At 48.1% G+C, this 19,803-nt stretch overlaps 1 protein-coding gene across 4 annotated transcripts in view; it reads left to right on the top strand.

The window, feature by feature from the left end:
* The window catches only part of LOC123760113 (HEAT repeat-containing protein 3), a 237,276-nt gene that overhangs the window by 166,695 nt on the left and 50,778 nt on the right, over nucleotides 1–19,803 (top strand). For all 4 annotated transcript variants that reach the window (XM_069325425.1, XM_045745599.2, XM_045745596.2 and 1 more), the window contains exon 9: nucleotides 2,248–2,354. In XM_069325425.1, coding sequence (XP_069181526.1) covers nucleotides 2,248–2,354 — 107 coding nt within the window. The remainder of the gene's footprint in view (nucleotides 1–2,247; nucleotides 2,355–19,803) is intronic.

Genomic DNA, 19,803 nt, shown 5'->3' with positions numbered 1-19,803 from the left:
TTCTGTCTTCTAGTTTAGGCATATTTAATGCCTCTAACCTCTCCTCGTAGCTCTTGCCCTTCTGTTCTGGGAGCCACTTAGTAGCATGTCGTTGCACCTTTTCCAGTTTGTTGATGTGCTTCTTAACACTTTCGCATTCCCTGGGAGTAGGCTGACCTTGACCCCCAAGTGAGCCGTTCGTGTGGGCCTACTGCGCGTCAGCACTAAAATGTTTATAATCTTTTCGGGCTGCTGAGCTTAATTTTAGCGGTATGTATTTAAATTTGGTATCATTGTGTTCGCGAGAGAATGCTCTAGAGGAATATATACATAAATTGTCACCAAATCCGACATGAGAACCACACCAAATAAGAAACTGTGGCGTTCGTTAGCCGTGAGCGTCAAACCGCGCATCAATGTTTACGAAGTTTTTATGTTTCCCAACCCCATAATTGTTATTCATGGTTTATTTTGGTATCATTCTGACCGCAATAAAATTCCCTACACGGACATATGAATATAAACAATAAATAATGGTGTCGGCCCACCAGCAGGAATGTGGGAAGTTGGCGTAGGGTTACCCGCTCCAGCGTGCCCAGCTGCACATGCGCTCAACCACAACTGAAAAGTTTATACTCTCCTCATGTTTGTGATCCTCATTTTCGATGTATGTGATTTATTTTGGTATCACTGTGTAGCTAATGAAATGTTCTATAAGAACATATGCATAACATTTCACCAAAGCTAACATTACGCCACCACCAACTAAAGAACTGCGTCCTTTGTTTGGCGTTCACGCTAAACTCAGCTAAACTCTCCCCATATGTTTCTACTCTGTTTGTGTTTATCAAGTCAAAACTTGTTGCATATGGTTTTGTTTGGTATCACTGTGATCGCAATAAAATTGCCTACACAGACATATCCATAAAAGTGGGTTACATGGGCGCGCCTCACCCCCAAACACCCCCAAACACGTCGATGCCTCACCCGCCCAAACACCCATTTCCACACCCGCTACACCCAATACACCCGCCAAACAAAAACGTTTGGCGGGTGTCTTGGACTGACTGACCATGCTCGAATGTCTTGGACTGACATTCGAGCATGGGTTTTTTGACGGTCGAACAGGGTCCTGGGTGCGCGTTAACTAGTTAATGTTCCTGGGCCTAGTCGGGCCTGTGTCGCTTTGGGTTGGTGGTTGCAGCCAGTTGTCTCAACTTCACGTTGAGGGACGAGCAATAACTGCCTCACGGGTAAGTCCCTCTTGTTTTCATCTTTTGGTAAGTAGCTCCAGGGAGCCATAGGGGCTCCTCCCCCCCCCCCCCCCAAGAAAACCAGTGTTGAATGTAATGAAACACAATTTTCTGAGTGAGACCTGGAGACTTCCCGGCAACACTCCCTCTGGTTAGCCGTTTTTCGGGTGTTTTTGATATCCAGGCTCAGAATTGGGGGTTTTGGGTAGCTGGCATGAGGGGTCCCCATTCCCCCCTCCCTGGGAGGGAAGGATCTGTGCAGATGGTGACGTGGTGACATAATGCTCATTTGCTCGTTTTTGTTTGGGGAGTTCTGTCCACTAGTTCGGTTTTTAGTAGCAATTTCTTAACCAGAATAGGGGTTTGTTTTGGTATGCTTACCTTTCTAGGTGTCTGCCCGGTCGATAGCAGACATAGAATGCTTCCAACCACACGAGGGGTTTCTATAGGCCATTGCTTCTCATGCCTCTCTGAGGGGCTAGGTTCTGGCTCGTGGTCCTTGGTAGGACTAAAAAGTTCATTCACACGGACTGATGCCAAAGTCTAATATAGCAATATCAGCCTGGATTCTCACCCAGAAAATGACATTCATTACATTCAACACAGTGTTTTCCTGGTGTGATAGATTTGGGGGGGGAGGGGAGAGAAATTTCACCTTCTCTCTGCCCCTCTGTGAGGGAAAGGGGAGGCAGGTTCTGATTCTGGTCGCCAGTTGGCCAACCAGAATCCCACAGATGATGTGACATAGTAGTTGGTATCCTTCTGGGAGTCACCAGGGCTCATCCAGAAAGAGGCATTTCATTACATTCAATGATTTTTTTTTTCTCATACAGATGAGGGAGGTGGATTTGTAAGTGCTGGGTAGTTTCAACTGTTTCTGTCAAATGGATATCATTATGTTGTGTTATCTTTGATCTTGCATCTAAGACTAGAAATATTGTGTGCCTCAGAAAAGCTTTGCTTTAAATGAATTTGTAAACTTCCATTTGTCATTTTTTTTTTTGTTTAATTGCAGACAGTGGCCTTTTAGAAGCTACAACAGGTGCCATGAGAGCAATAATGGATCGCTTGAGCCAAGACAAATGTGAAAAATTAGCTGCTATAACACAAGAAGATCTGAAGGTATTTAATTTTATCACTCTCTGTTATGTACTCAATTGTGTAATACTTTTCTAGGACATAGATTATAAACAGGACTCAGTATATCTTGACCAGATATCTCTCAAACTGGACCATTATTTTCTTTGAGGAGCCCTGTCGGCTCCCTGATGGTATCAGAACTGATATGGGCAACATTAGTTTGGGGTCATCAGTCACAGGAGTTCTTTTGCCGACTGAGAACCATGAGCCAGAATCTGGAATCATTGCTGGGAGCAATGGCCTCTGAACACTTTACAGTTAAAGTATGTCATAATTGCCATCGACCAGGGAAGGCGTCCAGAAAGATAGGCGTAACAAATCAGACCATTATCTAGTGAAAATTGCAACCTACGTCCGAAAAGAGCAAAATAACTCCCCTAGAAAGAAAACAGACAAGAAACACTTCATCCAACTAGCTCTCATGCTCGTTAGCACTACCCCCTCCCCCTGATGTGCTGGTGGAAACCTATGGCCTCACGTTCCTGTTCTGGATTTTTGTCCTGTGTGGCTGTTCCAGCTGTGTGGGGTGTGGTGGCCAGGTGTCTTAGAGTACAGGGGGCTGCATGCACCTAGGACGACGTTCCCAAGGTGCTCTGTAAGTACTGCCCTTACGTGTCAGGGTTATCTTCCCTGGGGTGTTTGGGACTCGTTTCCCATTTGAAGACTTTGTCTTTTGTCCTTGTCTTCACCCTTGGGGTATGTCGGGGATCTGGGGTTTTCCGTCTTGCCCGGATAGGGGAGTGTTATTGGCTGGATGGGGTGCACTGTGGCTGACACAGCCAGCTTTAGTTTAATGCGGTGGCCGATGGTTTACTCTGACTGTCAGTTTGTTTGTTGTGTGTACGGGGTTTAGGTTTTTCTTCTCTGGCAATTTTGTCTTTTGTGGAAGGAGGAAGTCTGCCTAGCTTCTTTTTAGGCTAGCCTAGGTTGTGTTGGGGGCCCTCCTCTGTTGCCCCTAGGTTTCACAGCTGCTACCAGTGGTCAGTTTGCCTGCTATCTGAAAGGATTCTACCGGCTTAGATGGCCCCGGGGCCTGGGCTTCCCATACAACTGATTTATCCTAGGTGCCCTGGAAAACCCCTGTGGGCTCGGTGGTACCATGGATACTTCTTCCGAGTCCATTCTCGCCTTGTGCGAGGTTGAAGGTTGTTAATAGCCCCTGCCTCGGGGAGATGATCATCTGTACTGCCTCCATCATGGTGCTTGTTGGGTTGGGGACACCTACGACTCGTAGTCTTGCGGGACTTTTTTCCTGCTTGTACTTCAGTTTACTCATTCCTTGTCTGTTGATCTCGGGGATCAGGCAGTGGCTGCTTTGCATGCTCGATTCTCCTTATTGCAATGGGCCAGGTTGGTTGCACGGTTGGAGGCCCCGGAGCTACCAAGCTTGGGTTTTAGGGACCAGGATTTGGGGGTGTTGGTTGCTTCGACCTTGGTTCTGTCTGCATCCCCGCTTCCTTCCCAGGAGGACTTAGTTTGCCCTGCTCTTCTTCCCCTACTTCCAGCTCCCAAACATCTGAGGGTTTTGGAAGCAGGGGCGGGATTTCGCATGGGATGAGGCTCGGGTGGCTTCTGGGGCTGCCTCTTCTGATTCAGGCGCAGAGGTGGTTGCCTGATTTTCCCGCTGAGGCTTCAGGGTCAACCCAGCAGACTTCCTTCTTGGAAGCTTTTTTCCTGGACTCTGCCTTTTCTTCAGGGGTGGTGGGCGTGGCTGAAGTTTCTGCCCCTGGGTCTGTGTTGGGGGATTCCCAGAGCTCGTGGGAGTCCGCTTAGAGCGTTTCGGCTCCTTTTGAGCCTGCTTGGGCCCTTTTGCCTTCTGGGCAGGGGTTATTGCTGCAGGGCAGGGGGTTTCTGTACCCTCCTTCTCTTTATAACTTTGAGTTAGGTGCAGCTTCCCTCGGGTTCGTTTCCGGGTGCCCTTGGGTTCCTCTGATTTATCCTGCCGGAGGTTTCCTTCCTATCGGATTTGCCCTAGGAAGGTTCGGGTGGCCCTTGGTGTGTTTCTCCAGCGAGACCTGGTTTGCGCCTCTGTGATGGATCCGGCTTCGTTTAACCCTTAAGCTGCTAAGGGGTCCTGAGAAGATTTACACCCCTGTGCACAAGAAAAAAAAATTCTAAAAAATTATTTCGTCTTCTAAAAATGTTAATTTGTGTTCCCTGAGCACGGGAAAAATAAAAAATAAATCGTAGGTGACATATTTTGGGCGCAATAGACCGAGGAAGTCTGGCAAAAAGTGGGCGTTGACAGAGCGGCCGTCAGAGTCGGTCATCCGCGCTAACAGGTGGGAGTTGCCACAAAGATATTATCACCTAATTATTTCAATGTCTCTGATTGATTTCTTCTTAGTTTTTTTGCATTAATATTATTCAATAGTGTGTATTGTGATATATTTATATAATAAAAGTGGTGAATGATCGCTATACTCAAAAGTATGGTGTGCATATTAGTGATTCAATTATTATGTTCATAAAACAATAAACAAATAGTTTTGCTGTTATTACACTCTATACACATGTTATATATAAGTATCTGCATGTTTTGTTCACCATAACGAACCACTAAGTTGGTACTGAGAGTCGAAAAGCAACGAGGTGTGACCGCCACACACCAGCCAGCCAATCGTTGCCACTCCCTCGCCCACTTTCTCCTCCCACCATCCTGTTTTATATTTTATTCACAATATACAGATGTTATATATAGGTATCTACACGTTTTGTTCACCACAACTGTACAACTAAGCTGATATAGTTAGTTCAGGCACTAAGAGTTGTCGCTACACACACACAGTCAGCTGGCGGCTGCCTCCCACACTCATTCAAGTTCACACCTCGATGTTACTAAAATTTCTCAACCTGTCCTCTTAAAAAGAACGTCGCTTTTGGCCGTTTACACGTATGGCCGAATATGGACGTAATTTGAAAATGAAAAAAAAAGGAAAATAAATTTGGGATTTTTTTTTCAACAACAGTAAGTTAAGGGTCCTCTGATAGGTTAGGTGGGCAGGAAATTCTCATAAAGTTTCAAAACGGTATGAAAAACGTTAATGGAAAGTTTCCTTTTCTAAGCTTCCCGAGTAAGCCGGATGACTCAAACAGAAAACAGAACAGTACGTCACTTTTGTGAGTCAATTTCATTTCAAATTACGTCCAAATTTGGCCATAGCGCGCATACGAGCCAAAAGTAACGTTATTTTTAAGAGGATGGGTTGAATTTCTCCCCCAACAATACTGTTTGCAGTGCTATTACACTATATATAGACGTTATATGTAAGTATGTACAGTATATGTTTTGTTCACCACAACTGTACAGCTAGCTGATATAGTTAGTTCAGGCACTAAAAGTCGTCGCTACACACACAGTCAGCTGTCGGCTCCCTCACTCATTCAAGGTCACACGCACTAAACTTTTTCCCCCAACAATACTGTTTGCAGTGTTATTACACTATATACACATATTATATATAAGTATCTACATGTTGTATGCACCGTAACTGTACATCTTAGCTTGTAGGGTGCCCAAAGAGCATAGTGGCCACCCTCTACACAGCTAGACAAGTCATGCAGACGACACCACCTCCGTCACCCAAATGGCTCCTCCCAGCATAATCCTTTTGCTGTTATTACACTAATACACACATTATATATAAGTATCAACATTTGTGTTCACCATAGAGAACCACTGAGCTGGTATGGTGACTGTAGACAATAACAGGTGGCCACACAGTCAGTAAAGATGCAATCTCCCTCCGTCCCTCAGCATCACTCCTCCCACAGTGCTAATTATTACAACAATCCTGCTATTATCACAACCCTGGTTATTTTTATCACAGTAAGGGGTCATCTGTAATATTGTCATCGCTAAATAAAAGCAGTTATATATTTATTTTGACATTTTTCGGCGATGCTGTGGTCACAAGCTGAACAGCAATGCTGTTCGCTCATGCTGCATGCACCAGCCTTGGTTGCTCCAACAGTACTATGGCTCTCACACCTGAGAATATTGCCCACGATTTAAAAAAAAAAATGGCATCTGTTTACAAGAGCCCTGAGGAAGCTAATGTGAACCCCATGTAGCCGCGGGCCTATTTGAATCATGCCTGGCACCCTATGGCATATATATATGCCATGCGCACCATGGGACAAGTTACTCATTGCATATATATATGCCATTCGCAGTTTAAGGGTTAAGTTTGATTCTTCTTCCCCGTATTGGGTGCGTTTTGAGGTTTTTGAATCTTCCTGGCTGGCTCCCAGAGAGTCTTCTTTCTGAGAGCTTGTCATGGCTTTTGTTGTATCCGCTTGCTTAAGTGGCGGGAGATGTCTTCGGTGTTGCAGGTATTCTTGGGGGGGGGGTCACTTGAGTTTCTCAATGAGTGCCTCTTTGCCTTTGCGCTTTTTCGTGATGTGGGTCTGGTGCAGTTGCATGCACAGGTTCCCACTCTTTCGGCTGCTTTGGTGGCTGATGACCTTCGGACTTGCGATCATTTGGCCTCAGTCTTGTGGTTCTCTGGGGGTAGCCCTTTCGGCTCCCCGGAGCTATCCAACCTGATACGGATATTACTAAACTTTGGCATCAGTCAGTGTGAATGGAGTTCTTAGGCCTACCAGGGACCATGAGCCAGAACCTGGCCTCCTCACAGAGGCACGAGGAGCAATGACCTATAAAATTGCACATGTGATTTGGAGCATTCTATGTCTGCCATCAACCAGGTCAGACACCCAGAAAGGTAAGCTTCCCAAAACAAACTCCTATTCTAGCTGAAGCTACTACTGAAAGTCAAACGAGTGGACAGAACTTCCCAAAGAAAAACAAGCAAATTAGCATGACGTCACCACGTGCCGCACTGCCGTCTGCACAGCTTCCCCCTCCCTTGGAGGGAGATGGGGGAGCCAGACCCCTTATCCCAGCTACCCACACCTTCAGTTCTTGGCTGATGTGACGAGGTGTTGGTCGTGTGACTCCAGCTCCTGATTCTTGCCTCAGTGCTGTGCCTTGTGCTTTGTGCTGTCTTTAGAGGTGGTGCGTGAACTGGAAGTCATCTTTACAGGTACTCGGGCTACATGCGCTTAGGGTTCCTTTCCCCTAAGTGTCCTGTAAGTACCGGGCTTGGGGCCATCCTCAGCAAGTCACCTTGGGTCTATCTCTGCTGGGTGTTTTGCTGCTCGGTGATAGACTGCCCTGAGCATGCTGGGGAGTTTCTTCCTCCCTTGTTTACCTTGGGGTAAGAGGTAGTTTGCACTGGTAGGGGCATGGGGTACTGCACAGCTTGTTTTCACCTATTACTGTGACCTACTCTGTTCTACCTGGGTATGCTGTCCTCTTGTGGGGTTTTTCTTTTGTTTTTGTTTCCTGCCTGGTGGGGGGTCTGATTTTGTTTGCCCTCCTGTATAAATATCTGTTCTGGTACTGTTTTGAGATATTTGTCTTTTCTTGGTGGTATCCTCCTGCTAGGCCCCCGTAAGTGGACACATTCTGGGGGTTCAGCTTCTAGCAGTTTGTTTGGTAGTTTTAGGCGCCGTTTTGGTTACCCTGTATGGACTTACCCTTAGCGATACCAATCTAAGGGCCCTAGAAAACCCAGCGGGGGCGCAGTGGGTCTGATGGATGTGACTCCTGGGTCCTCTCTTTCTTTGTGCAAGTTTGAGGGTTGCTCTGCTCCCTTGTCTCAGGGTAACTCTCATCGGTTTTGCCTCCGTCATGCTGCCTGTTGGGTTGGTGACACCTTCGACCCCAAGTCCTGCGAGTTTTGTAGCTTGTTCGTGACTCAATTCACCGAGTCCACTGATGACTCTATTCAGGTGCAGGCAGCTCAAGCGTTGCATAGTAGGTTTAGGTTGTTACAATGTGCTAGGTTCCTTGCTAACCCGGACGCCCCGAGGCTGCCCCGTTTTGGTTATAGGGACCCGGACTTGGTGTTGGTCGTTTTGGCCTTGGTTCTGTCCGTGCCCCCTCGTCCTTCCTCTGCTGTGGTTCATCCTGGTCCAGTGCTTCCGGTTCTGAAGCATCTGAGGGTTTCGGGGTTAGGGCTGGGTTTAGCTGGTTTTGAGGCTCGGTCAGTCTTGGGGATGCCCCTTCTGGCGTAACGACGGAGGCATTCGAGTCGGTTTCTCCGGCCGTGGCTTCAGGGGTCTCACCAGGGGGGGCACCTTCTCTTTCTGCCTTTTCGGCTGCCCCAGCTTTTTCTTTTGAGGCCAGGGTTTTGGAGGATGATTCGGACCTCGGGGCATGGAGTGGAGGTCCCCGGGGCAGGGGAGGGGTTGACTTGGGGGCCTTGGGCCCTGTTAGACCCTGCCTGGGTCTTTCTACCTTCTGAGCGGGGCTTCCTGTTGCAAGGAGTGGGGCTTTTCTTTTTACCCCCTCTGCGTATGAGTTGAATTTGGCGTCAGCCCGTCCCTGGGTTCGGTTCCGTGTCCCTTCGAGTCCATTGGTTCTGTCCTTCCGGAGGTTTTCGGCTTCCCGCATCACACCTTCCAAGGTATGGGAGGCCATTCGCAGCTTACCTCTTGCACGACCTGTGTTATGCCTCTATTATGAATCCGTCCTATTTCATTTTTGGGTCATTGTCTCAACTGGGTTCGTTATGAGGTTCCGGAGTCGCCCTGGCTTGTGGACTGCCCTGTGTTTTCATTGGACGCTTAGCATACTTTCTGTCATACCCATATGCTTGAGTGGCGCAAGGCGCTGACGGTGGTCCAGGTTTACTTGGGGTAAACGTTGCCTTTTTGTCCTTTGCTGTTTATGGAGTGTATGGTTGGGCAGTTTCTGCAGGCAGCCTTTTCTAGTTGTCGACCGATGTCAGACTGGCTGGTTCTCCAGGGGTCGCAGGGGGGTTTCCTACCAGAGAGCTCATGCCAGGGCTCGGGATTTCACTCGTCGTGGTAGGCCACAGGTGCCAGTTTCGGAGCCGTCTTCGTCTAGTCGGCGCACTGATTGCTCTGTGTGAAGGTTGGGTTTTCGCAAAGGGCGTTGGCCCTTTTGTGGTTCGTCCCACTGACAGGGCAATGGAAGAGGGGGGTGGGGGGCTCGCTCTGTTCGCTCATGCCTGGGGCAGGCCTCTTCTTCTGCGCTCTGTCAGGTCATCTTGGAGTGGATGCACTTGGGCATGGTCGAAACACCGATGTCCCTCAGGTGGGTTTCCTGTCTGTTTCCAGTCCTGAAATTGGACTGTGCAGACCTGCGGTTCAATCTGGACGTGTCCCATCTGAACCCCTGGGTCTATTGTCCCTCCTTTCGGATGACTACTCTGTCCCAGGTCTGTCTTTCGTTAGAGCCGGGCACTTGGATTGTATCCCTGGACCTCCGGGATGCGTATTAGAAGTCCCGATTCATCTGGAGTTCAGGACCTGGCTCTGTTTTGTTGTAGGGCATCTCGATTACCGCTTTCGTTGTCTCTCGTCCAGGTTGAACCTGGCACCCCGTGTGTTCACACGCCTTACCTGGGTTATGGTGACCCGTCTGCGAGCGAGGACCGAACACCTCCTAGGGTAAGTCCCTCTTGTTTTGTCTTTGGGTAAGTAGCTTCGGGGAGCAGAAGGGGCTCCCCCCAGAAAACCATAATGGATCCTTCTTTCTTCGTGTTGGAATCATCTTTTCCTTACTGGGTTCGTTATGAGGTTCCGGAGTCGTCCTGGCTTGCAGACTGCCACTTTTTCTTGTTGGAGGCTTGGCATACGTTCTTTCAGTCCCCTCACGCTTGAGTGACACGAGACTCATACCAGGTTCAGGTCCAGGTTTTCCTTGGGGGTGAATCTGAGCATCTCGATGCGTGCTCGTTCGCCCCTGCCCTTCCTCGGGATGTTGGCATTGTGCAGCTTCACAATGCAGGTTCCCACCCTCTCGTCTGCACTGGTTGCTGAGGATTTGTGCCCCAGTGGCCTGTTGGTGTTGGTTTTGCGGTTCTTTTCCCTTCTTGAGCTGTCCTCAGACTGGCTTGAGGAGGATGTGGCAGTGCTTGGGGGTGATCCTGGGTCAGGTGTATTAGTCTCGGCGGTGCGTGTGTCATCTGCCCTTTTCAAACCTGTTCGCATTGATCCTGCTGGATGCAGTGTCGCTGTTTGTTACTTCCCTTCTCACGTGTCAACAGGCGGTGCTTGCTACCTCTGTGGAATCTGCTTGTGCCCTGGCTCTTAGGTTTTCTTTGCTTTTTTATCCTTTGCTGTTTGCAGAGTCTGCAGTGGTGCAGTATCTGCAGGCAGCTTCTTCCAGTTGTCATCCCATGTCGGACTTATTGGTTCTCCAGGGGGCTCGTGGAGGGGTCTTCCAGGAAGGGTTGTGCCATGGCTCGAGGTTCCTCTAATCGTGGTAGGCCAGTGGTGCCAGTTTCGATGCCGGCGCAGCCTTTGGAACCGTCTTCGTCTGGTCAGCGTGGTGATCGCTCTGTTCGGAGGTCGGGTTCACTTAAGGACCGTCGGACCTTTAGCAGTTCATCCCATTGATGGTGGAGAGGGGGGGGGGGGGGGCGGAGGCTCACTCTGCTCACGCCTGGTCCTATGATTTGTGAGCCTTTCTGGTTGTTTTGAGCGACCTATGGTGGCATTGGGTAGCCCTTCCTCATTCAGGGGAATTTGGGGTTGGCAGGGTAGGCCTCTTTCCCTGCGCTCAGCTGAGTCATCTCGGAGTGGGTTTGCTTGGGTGTGGTCGAAACGACCTCGTCCCTCAGGTGGGTTTCACACCTGTTTTCGGTTTTGAAACTGGACTGCGCGGATATCCGGTTTATTCTGAACTTGTTCTGTCTGAGCCCGTGGGTTTATCGCCCCCCCTTTTCGAATGACTATTCTGTCCCAGGTTTGTCTTCTTCTGGAGCCGGTCGCTTGGATGGTGTCCCTGGACCACAAGGACGCGCATTGGCACGTCCCAATTCATCCGGGATTCAGGGACTGGCTCGGTTTTTTATGTGGGGCATCAGGGTTACCACTTTCATTGCCTACCATTTAGCTTGAATCTGACACCTCGGGTGTTCACACTTTTTTTTTTTTCTGGGTCGTTGTGGCTTGTTTGCTTCTTTATTAGGGATTCGGGTTCTGGCCTACCTCAATGACTGGCTGGTGTGGGCTCCCAGTCAGTCTGCTTGTCTGCTCGCCAGGGATTTGATTCTTTCCCAGCTCACTGGGTTCGGGTTCCTGGTGAACTGGAGGAAGTTCCATCTGGTTCCCTCTCAGGTTCGGTCTTGGCTGGGTCTTGTGTGGGACCGCTTCCTTGTCTCTCTCTCTCCAGAGTCTCTAACTTCGGATACAGTCCCGCCTTCGCCTGTTTCCGGATTTGTGCGGGAGCCTGAACTTTGCCGTGCTGGTCTACCTGCCGGGTCGGGTTTGGTTTCGTCGCTGTTCTTGTTTCTTCGGGGACATCCTTTCCACCTCTCTCGCAATTGCTGGGTTCAGCCTCAGGGTGCCTTGTATCGGCTGCTGTGTCGCCGGCTTCCCCTTCGGGTTTTTCAGGGTTCAGTGCCTTGGCGCCTACCCGAGCCCTCACTCAATGTGTTCACGGACGCGTCGTCTCTTGGCTGGCTCTTTGTGACCAGCGCTCACCAGGCTGGCCAGGAGTGGTGAGGTCCGTTTTTCTGTCGGGTCCACAGCACGATGCAAGAGTTTGCAGCTGTGTAGATGTTGCTTTGGAGGGTTTGGGGCATTTGCAGATTGACGATCCGGCTCCATTCGGACTGCTCCCCAGTGGTTTATTGCCTGAACTGAACGGGTTCGATGCAGTCCTTGGCTCTTTGGGGCTGGTCTCTTTGGGTGACTCATTTGCCGAGTTCTCTGGGTTTGGCTCTCCTGTCCGGTCACGTTTGGGGGGGTGTCCAGCGTCCTGGCGGATGGCCTGTCTAGGTCCGTGCCCCTTTCCACGGAATGGACGGTTGACACTGACTCATTCATTTGGCACTGCTGGACGTTTGGGCTCCTGGAGGTGGACTTCTTCATGTTGGCATGGTCGAGGCCTCTCGTTGTGTGTGGCGCCCTTCCCCGACTGCGAGATCGTCGGGGTCGATGCCTTGTGGCAGGACTGGTCGAGGTGGGGTTACCTGTACCTCTTTTTCCCCGTTTCAGCTTTTGCTCCAGGTCCTAGCTCGCTTGGAGACTTACCAAGGGAGAGTAGTCCTCGTGACTCCTTGGTGGCTGGCCCATCCTTGGTTTCAGACGCTGCTTGTTCGGTGTCCATACCCGAGGGTCTTCCTGTGTCTCTGCCTTTTTCAGCAGATCGGTCCAGTCCTGTTATGTGGCTGGTTCGATCTTCTCCTTGAGTCTTCACGTCTGGTCTTTCTGACTAGTCTATCACCATTTGTATGGTAAGCAGGTAGCTTCATTGATGGTGTCCCACCACCATCAATGAAGTGCTTCGTCTCGGCAGCTGTATGAAGTTTCCTGGCGGTCCTTCCATTATTTCTTGTCCCTTTGTAGGTTTATTTCTGTCTCTGATAAGGTTGTCTTGTTCTTTCTTTCTTTTGTGGTTGTTCCAGGACCATCATCTTATTTTTTATTTTTTATTTTTATTTATATGTACACGAGTTGTTACATTCTTGTACAGCTACTAGCACGCGTAGCATTTCGGGCAAGTCCTTAATCCTATTACCTGGAATATGACCCCTTGCGAAGAATTGTTTTTACAACCAAGTACAGTACCCATTTTACTGTTGAGTTAAACAGAGGCTATACTTAAGGATTTGCGCCCAGTAAATCCTCCCCTGCCAAGATACGAACCCAGTACAAAGTGCTTGTGGAACGCCACCCGAGCGTCTTACCACTACGCCACGGAGACTGCAAAGCCTCCTTATGCCTTCTTACCATACAAATATTTAGGGATATTTCAGTGATACAGGAACTAAACAGAGTCAGATCACTTATAAAGTGTGCCTCAACATATTAACCCTTAAAGTGCGCATCACTTCATATGAAGTGTAAATCGTTTTACCAGTCAACTGCGCTTCACTTCATATGAAGTGTATGGGTACCGCGCACGATTTGAATGGCCCGCGGTGTAGCTGGGGGTCCCATACGCTGCCCAGGGGCTCTAGTAAACAGCGGCCATTTTGAAAAAAAATCCAGCTCACGATCCGATGGCATGGGAGGCCTCAGTTTAGCGAGAGTCACCATGGCGAGCGCACGGTCAAACGCCTCACGGGCACGCACCACTCAGTCCCTCACCCCAGAGCAAATAGCCCACGAATTATTCTCTGAAGGTGAAGAAAGTGTGTTTGACGATTCAGACAACGATGAGGATTATACACAGTTGTCGGGTGATAGCAGCAGCAGCAGTGAAAGTGAGAATGACCGCCATGCCATGGCGAGGCCTATACGCTCTCCCATGCCTCCTCGCCCATTTTCTACCCCAATTCTACCACGACCTCACAGTTCCTGTGGATATTTTCTGTTTGAGGGTGACGAGTCAGAGGGAGGTGACTCCTTTTCTGGGTTTAGTGACTCAGATCAAAGTTTTATTGGGCCTGTGGCTGGTACCAGTGGTGTAACAGGGCGAGAAATTGTCATCATCATAAACCCACTGTTGCAGCATGCTGGTACTCCACGCCTCGCTCACACTGAATGCTTCCTAGCACACAAACTTAAGTATTTGCCACCTGGTGTGAAGCGTGCAATAGCCCAACGTGATTGCTTGGTGTGTAAAACAACGACACGTAGAGACAAGAAACGGAAGCTTGTGCAAACATGGTGTGAAACGTGTGGTATCCCATTATGTGCTGTCGACTGCTTCAATGACTACCACAGTCTAGAAATCTTCTAAGTGTGCTTCAAAGTGTGTATAGCGTGTGCGAGTGTGTAAATATGTAAATATATAAGCAGATAGCGTGTGCGTGTGTGTAAATATATACAAATATAAGCAGAACATACAATATAATAGACTGTAATGACATATTATATTGCCGTAATTGAAAACATTTGTGTGCGCCTGTGTATACTCAAATATGCAACAATTATTGATACAAAATATGTTCAAACAGTATTTGAAACACAATTAGTGAAAAAAATTAGATAAAATGCGCTTAGACATTGTAAATAAATAGCGCGAAAATATATTTGTGGCAACTCTGGCTGTTTGAGGACCGCGCGCAACACCTCCCGGGCGTGTACTGCATGAGCGAACATGCAGATTGTGACGTCATCACCGAGCTTTTCGGCTCTATTGCAACAAAAGTAAGTACAATAGAATTTTTTTTTATTTTTCCCGTGATCAGTGAACAGAACTTAACAGATTAGCAAAAAAAAATTTTTTTTTTTTTTTCAAAATGACATGCGCCTGTGCGGATGGCAGGATATTAGACCCCGAGCATGTTAAGGGTTAAACAATATGTCATAGTGATTGCCTCCCGACCTTTTGTGTTCAAGGAAAAATAAGTGAAATTTGTATGTAGTCACCGCCTGCCCATGTGGTGCCAGGAGTCCTTAGGCAATAGTTGCCAAATCGTAAAAAAAAAAAATCACATCCCTCGCTATTTTTTTTATAATTGACACAGGCTTTACATAGAGAGATTAGCACTACGGGCACAGATTTCTTTTGATGCTTCTATATCAATCATGATTGATATTGAAACATCAAAAGAAATCAGTGCCTGTAGTGCTAATCTCTCTACGTAAAGCCTGTGTCAATTATAAAAAAAATTAAGATACATACCTTAACCCTTTAACTGCGCTGCCTATAAATATGCCCCCCCTCCCCAGTGTGCAAGAAATGAAACCTCGGGAAAAAATTCTTTTTTCATCTGAAAGTGTCAAAAACCCCTCCCTGTATGTGGGTATAGCAACGGAAGTTCGAAATTGTACTTACTTTAGCTGCTATGGTGTCCAAAAGGTGGGCCGTGGCGTCATCATTCCCCGTGCGCCAGAGCAGTGTGCTCCCGGGGCTGGTGGGGCGCCCAGGGCGGGGCGCGCGAGTTGCCGCGAATATATTTTTGCACATTTTTTGCGCACAGTTCCAATTACATTTTATTACATTTTACGTGCCGAACCGATGTATGGTGATCACGTACACCATATTATGGCAGTAGAACATCCGTACTGTCCGTAGACACTGTGTTACATGCATCACAAAATGGTTCACTTATCCTGCACTTATTTCTAATATATTACACAAATATATTTATATGTACATTATATATACACACTGTACAGTATCACACACTATATACACACACACTATACACACACTCAGTACTCCGCAAGTGTGTGATATGCTGCGAAACAGCCAACAGGGCAGAGTGGCACCTTGCACTCCACGCACGTGCTGATGCATCTACGCTTTTGTGGTCTGCGTGTGGTGTTCCTGCAAACTATGCATGCACGTTTGCCCTTCTCCCGTGATGCTGTGCCTGGCATATACTCCAGCATGTGTACCCCGAAGTTCTCATTACCCCGCAGTCTGTCTGGGGCTGTGTGTGGCATTGTTGCTTGCACCCCGCAGGGTACTACGGAGCCCTCCTTGCCATACTTTACCAGCAGCTGTGACACCACGCTGGCACTGAAGGTACATATAGACGGTTTCCTGTCGGACTTCACCAGGTACGTATTGTAGCAGTTGAGCACCTGCAACAAACATGAGGTGGAAGAAGAACTTTTTCGTCCACTTCACTGACCTGCGTATGCACTCCACACCACCAGACATCATGTCACGGTTATCGACGAGGCGCATGTTCACGTTATAGTCTATGACACAGTCCGGCTTGTACATGGGGTTGTGTGTCTGAAAATGAACCTTGCCAGTGTCCAACATGGCACCGGTGTGAATTGTTGTCAGCATATTCACTTCGCGTCTGTCCTTCCACCGCACTGACAGCATCTTGTCACACTTGTGCAGCTGGCACTCACCCACACCTATACCTATACCGAACACTGGCATTTCCTTCCTGATGAGCCTCACAGTGCCACATACGTCGGTGTTGTGGTCAAGGAGGTATATGGTCAACAAGGGGCTGGTGTAATAGTTGTCGGTGAACAGTATATGGCCCTTGTTCAGCAACGGTTCCATCAGGGTTTTTACGACACTGCCGGAGAACCCGTGTTCATCTTGAGCTGGTATGTCGATATCTGTACCGGAATACAAGATCATGTCCAGGACGATACCAGTCTCACAATCGCACAGCACAAAAACTTGAGTCCAAAACGGTGTCGTTTGGAAGGGATGTACTGTTTGAATGCCAGTCTGCCCTTGAACAATACAAGCGACTCGTCGATAACGACATTCTGTCCAGGTACAAAATAATCCCTGAACTTCCCTCTCAGGTCGCTGAATACCTTGCGTACCTTCCACTGTCTGTCCTACCTGTCCTTGTTTGCATTGTTTTCAAAATGCAGGCACCTCAGAATCAACAGAAACCTATCCCGCGACATATAACGGTTGAAGATGGGCGATGGAACAAGGCTGTCTTTGTTCCAATAGTCCTGGACAACAGCTTTCTCGGAGTGTTTCATCATCATATATATAGCGAGAAACACACACATCTCGTCGATTGTCGTATCCTTCCATCGCGTGAGGTGTGAGGCAGGTAATATGCCGCCGTCTATGAGGGTGTGGGTGTGTGTTTGTCTCGGTCACAAGATGGTCCATGAAGACATTCTCGAAATATGCCTGGAAATATTCCATGTCCGCCATATCATCACCGGTATACGGGAATAAAGCTGTAACACCAACGTTGGTATCAACAAACATTGGTATTTTGGGCACACAAGTACACCAGGGGGTTTGGTGTTGGTGCCAACACCACGGCCAATACCACCACGAGCACCAAAACCACGGCTACGTCATCTGCTGCTGCTCCTGGAGCTGCGTGAGAGTATGCTTGATGCTGAGGCAGATTTCCAAACCGTAGGCCTACCGCGAGCACCCGATGTTGAGGGCCCACTGTCGTCATGCTGGGAGACACACCGCCGCCTGCCTGCACGTTTTGCTGAGGCAGCAAAACCCCGCCTGGTACCATTCCCACTGCTAGTACTGGGGTCGTCCACACTACTCGTATCAGAGCCAATGTCGCTGAACCCCGAGAAAGATTCGTCACATTTACTGTCACTGAATAATGAACTAGCATCTGGGGACATACATGATCGTGGTGATGATAACGGTGTTGACCCAAGGCGGCGAGACAGGCCGGGCGAGGAGCGTATACCGTACACGCTCGCCATCAGACCTCTGTGTCAGATCTTTCTCTGGATCATAGTCCAGGTCCATAGTCCACCTCCAAAGGATACCTGATCAACCAGGCTGTGACTCATAAGTCAGGCTGCGAGCAGCCGCGTCCAACAGCCTGGTTGATCAGTCCGGCAACCAGGAGGCCTGGTCGACGACCGAGCCGCGGGGACGCTAAGCCCCGGAAGCACCTCAAGGTAACCTCAAGGTAAGGTAGGTCATCATCCATAGCACCGTCGTCGTACAATATATCGCGAATTTCCTCCTCAGAGAGTCGTTTTCCATGACCGCTGGTATAATAATGTCTGACGACCTAACGTTTAAGGAGCATAACCAAGCAAATATTGCGACAGCCAGAAAAAATGATAGGATGGATTACGAGAACTTTCAAATCCAGGGATCCCACCACAATGGTTGTACTCTTCAAGTCACTTGTGTTGTCCCGTCTTGAGTACTGCTCAGTACTCACGTCCTCCTTCAGAGCAGGAGAGATTGCTGAAATAGAGGGAATACAGAGAACATATACGGCATGCATAGATGCAATAAAGCACCTAAATTATTGGGATCGTCTCAAAGCCCTCCAAATGTACTCACTAGAAAGAAGACAAGAGAAATATCAAATAATATACACCTGGAAGATACTGGAGGGCCAAGTACCAAATCTACATAGAAAAATAACAACGTACTGGAGTGAATGATATGGAAGAAAATGCAGAATAGAACCAGTGAAGAGCAGAGGTGCCATAGGCACAATCAGAGAACACTGTATAAACATCAGAGGTCCGCGGTTGTTCAACGTCCTCCCAGCAAGCATAAGAAATATTGCCGGAACAACCATGGACATCTTCAAGAGGAAACTAGATTTATTCCTCCAAGGAGTGCCGGACCAACTGGGCTGTGGTGGGTATGTGGGCCTGCGGGCCGCTCCAAGCAACAGCCTAGTGGACCAAACTCTCACAAGTCAAGCCTGGCCTCGGGCCGGGCTTGGGGAGTAGAAGAACTCCCAGAACCCCATCAACCAGGTATCAACCAGGTAGCAACACTGCCAGTTCATACAGCCTCCTCCCGGCCGGCCCCAAACTGGTAAACACACCCCGGTCAACACCCACTACCAGCACCCACGGGTCAACACACCGGTCACCACCACCACTACTGAACAGAGGTGTTCAACAAAAATGTCTTAAGAAGAAGTAAGATCACAAAATACATGGAATCACAGCTCCTCCATAACCCCGGACAACATGGTTTCAGAACAGGGCACTCTTGCCTGTCACAGTTGCTGGACCACTATGACATCGCATTAGATGCCATGGAAGACAAACAAAATGCTGATGTAATTTACACAGATTTTGCAAAAGCCTTTGTCAAATGTGACCATGGTGTTATTGCACATAAAATGCGTTCAAAAGGAATTACCGGAAAAATAGGCAGATGCATATACAATTTCCTGACTAACAGAACCCAATGTGTAATAGTCAACAAACTAAAATCCAGCCCATCAACTGTAAAGAGCTCAGTCCCCCAGGGTACTGTGCTTGCTCCAGTACTTTTTCTCATTCTCATATCGGACATTGACAAGAACACAATCTATAGCACTGTATCATCCTTTGCATCCGTTGTATCATCAATAGGATTTTTATGAGAGTAGGCAACATAGAGGACATGGCAAACCTCCAATCAGATGTAGATCAGGTCTTTCTATGGGCTACAGAAAATAATATAGTGTTTAACGAAGATAAATTCCAGCTCATGCACTACGGAAAAAATGAAAATATAAAATCGGAAACCACGTACAAAACTCAGGCAAATCATAACATAGAACGAAAAGGCAATTTAAAGGATTTGGGTGTACTCATGTCGGAAGACCTTACCTTCAAAGAACACAATAAAGTAGCCGTCACAACTGCAAGAAAAATGACAGGTTGGATAACAAGAACTTTTCACACTAAAGATGCTGTACCGATGATGATACTTTTCAGAACGCTAGTGCTCTCTAGTGTGGAGTACTGCTGCACAATGACAACTCCTTTCAAAACTGGAGAAATTGCTGACCTGGAGAGCGTGCAGAGATCCTTTACTGCTAGAATCCACTCAGTAAAACATCTAAACTACTGGGACCGACTAAAGAGCTTAAATCTGTATGCCTGTAAAATTAAATCTGTATTAAATCTGTATGCTTAAATCTGACCATGGTGTTATTGCACATAAAATGCGTTCAAAAGGAATTACCGGGAAAATAGGCAGATGGATCTACAATTTCCTGACTAACAGAACCCAATGTGTAATAGTCAACAAAATAAAATCCAG

This window comes from Procambarus clarkii, chromosome 16 (genome assembly GCF_040958095.1).
Source record: "Procambarus clarkii isolate CNS0578487 chromosome 16, FALCON_Pclarkii_2.0, whole genome shotgun sequence".
Lineage (NCBI taxonomy): Eukaryota > Metazoa > Arthropoda > Malacostraca > Decapoda > Cambaridae > Procambarus > Procambarus clarkii.
Note: the sequence above shows the minus strand (reverse complement) of the source record. Positions and strands in the feature narration are given on the sequence as shown.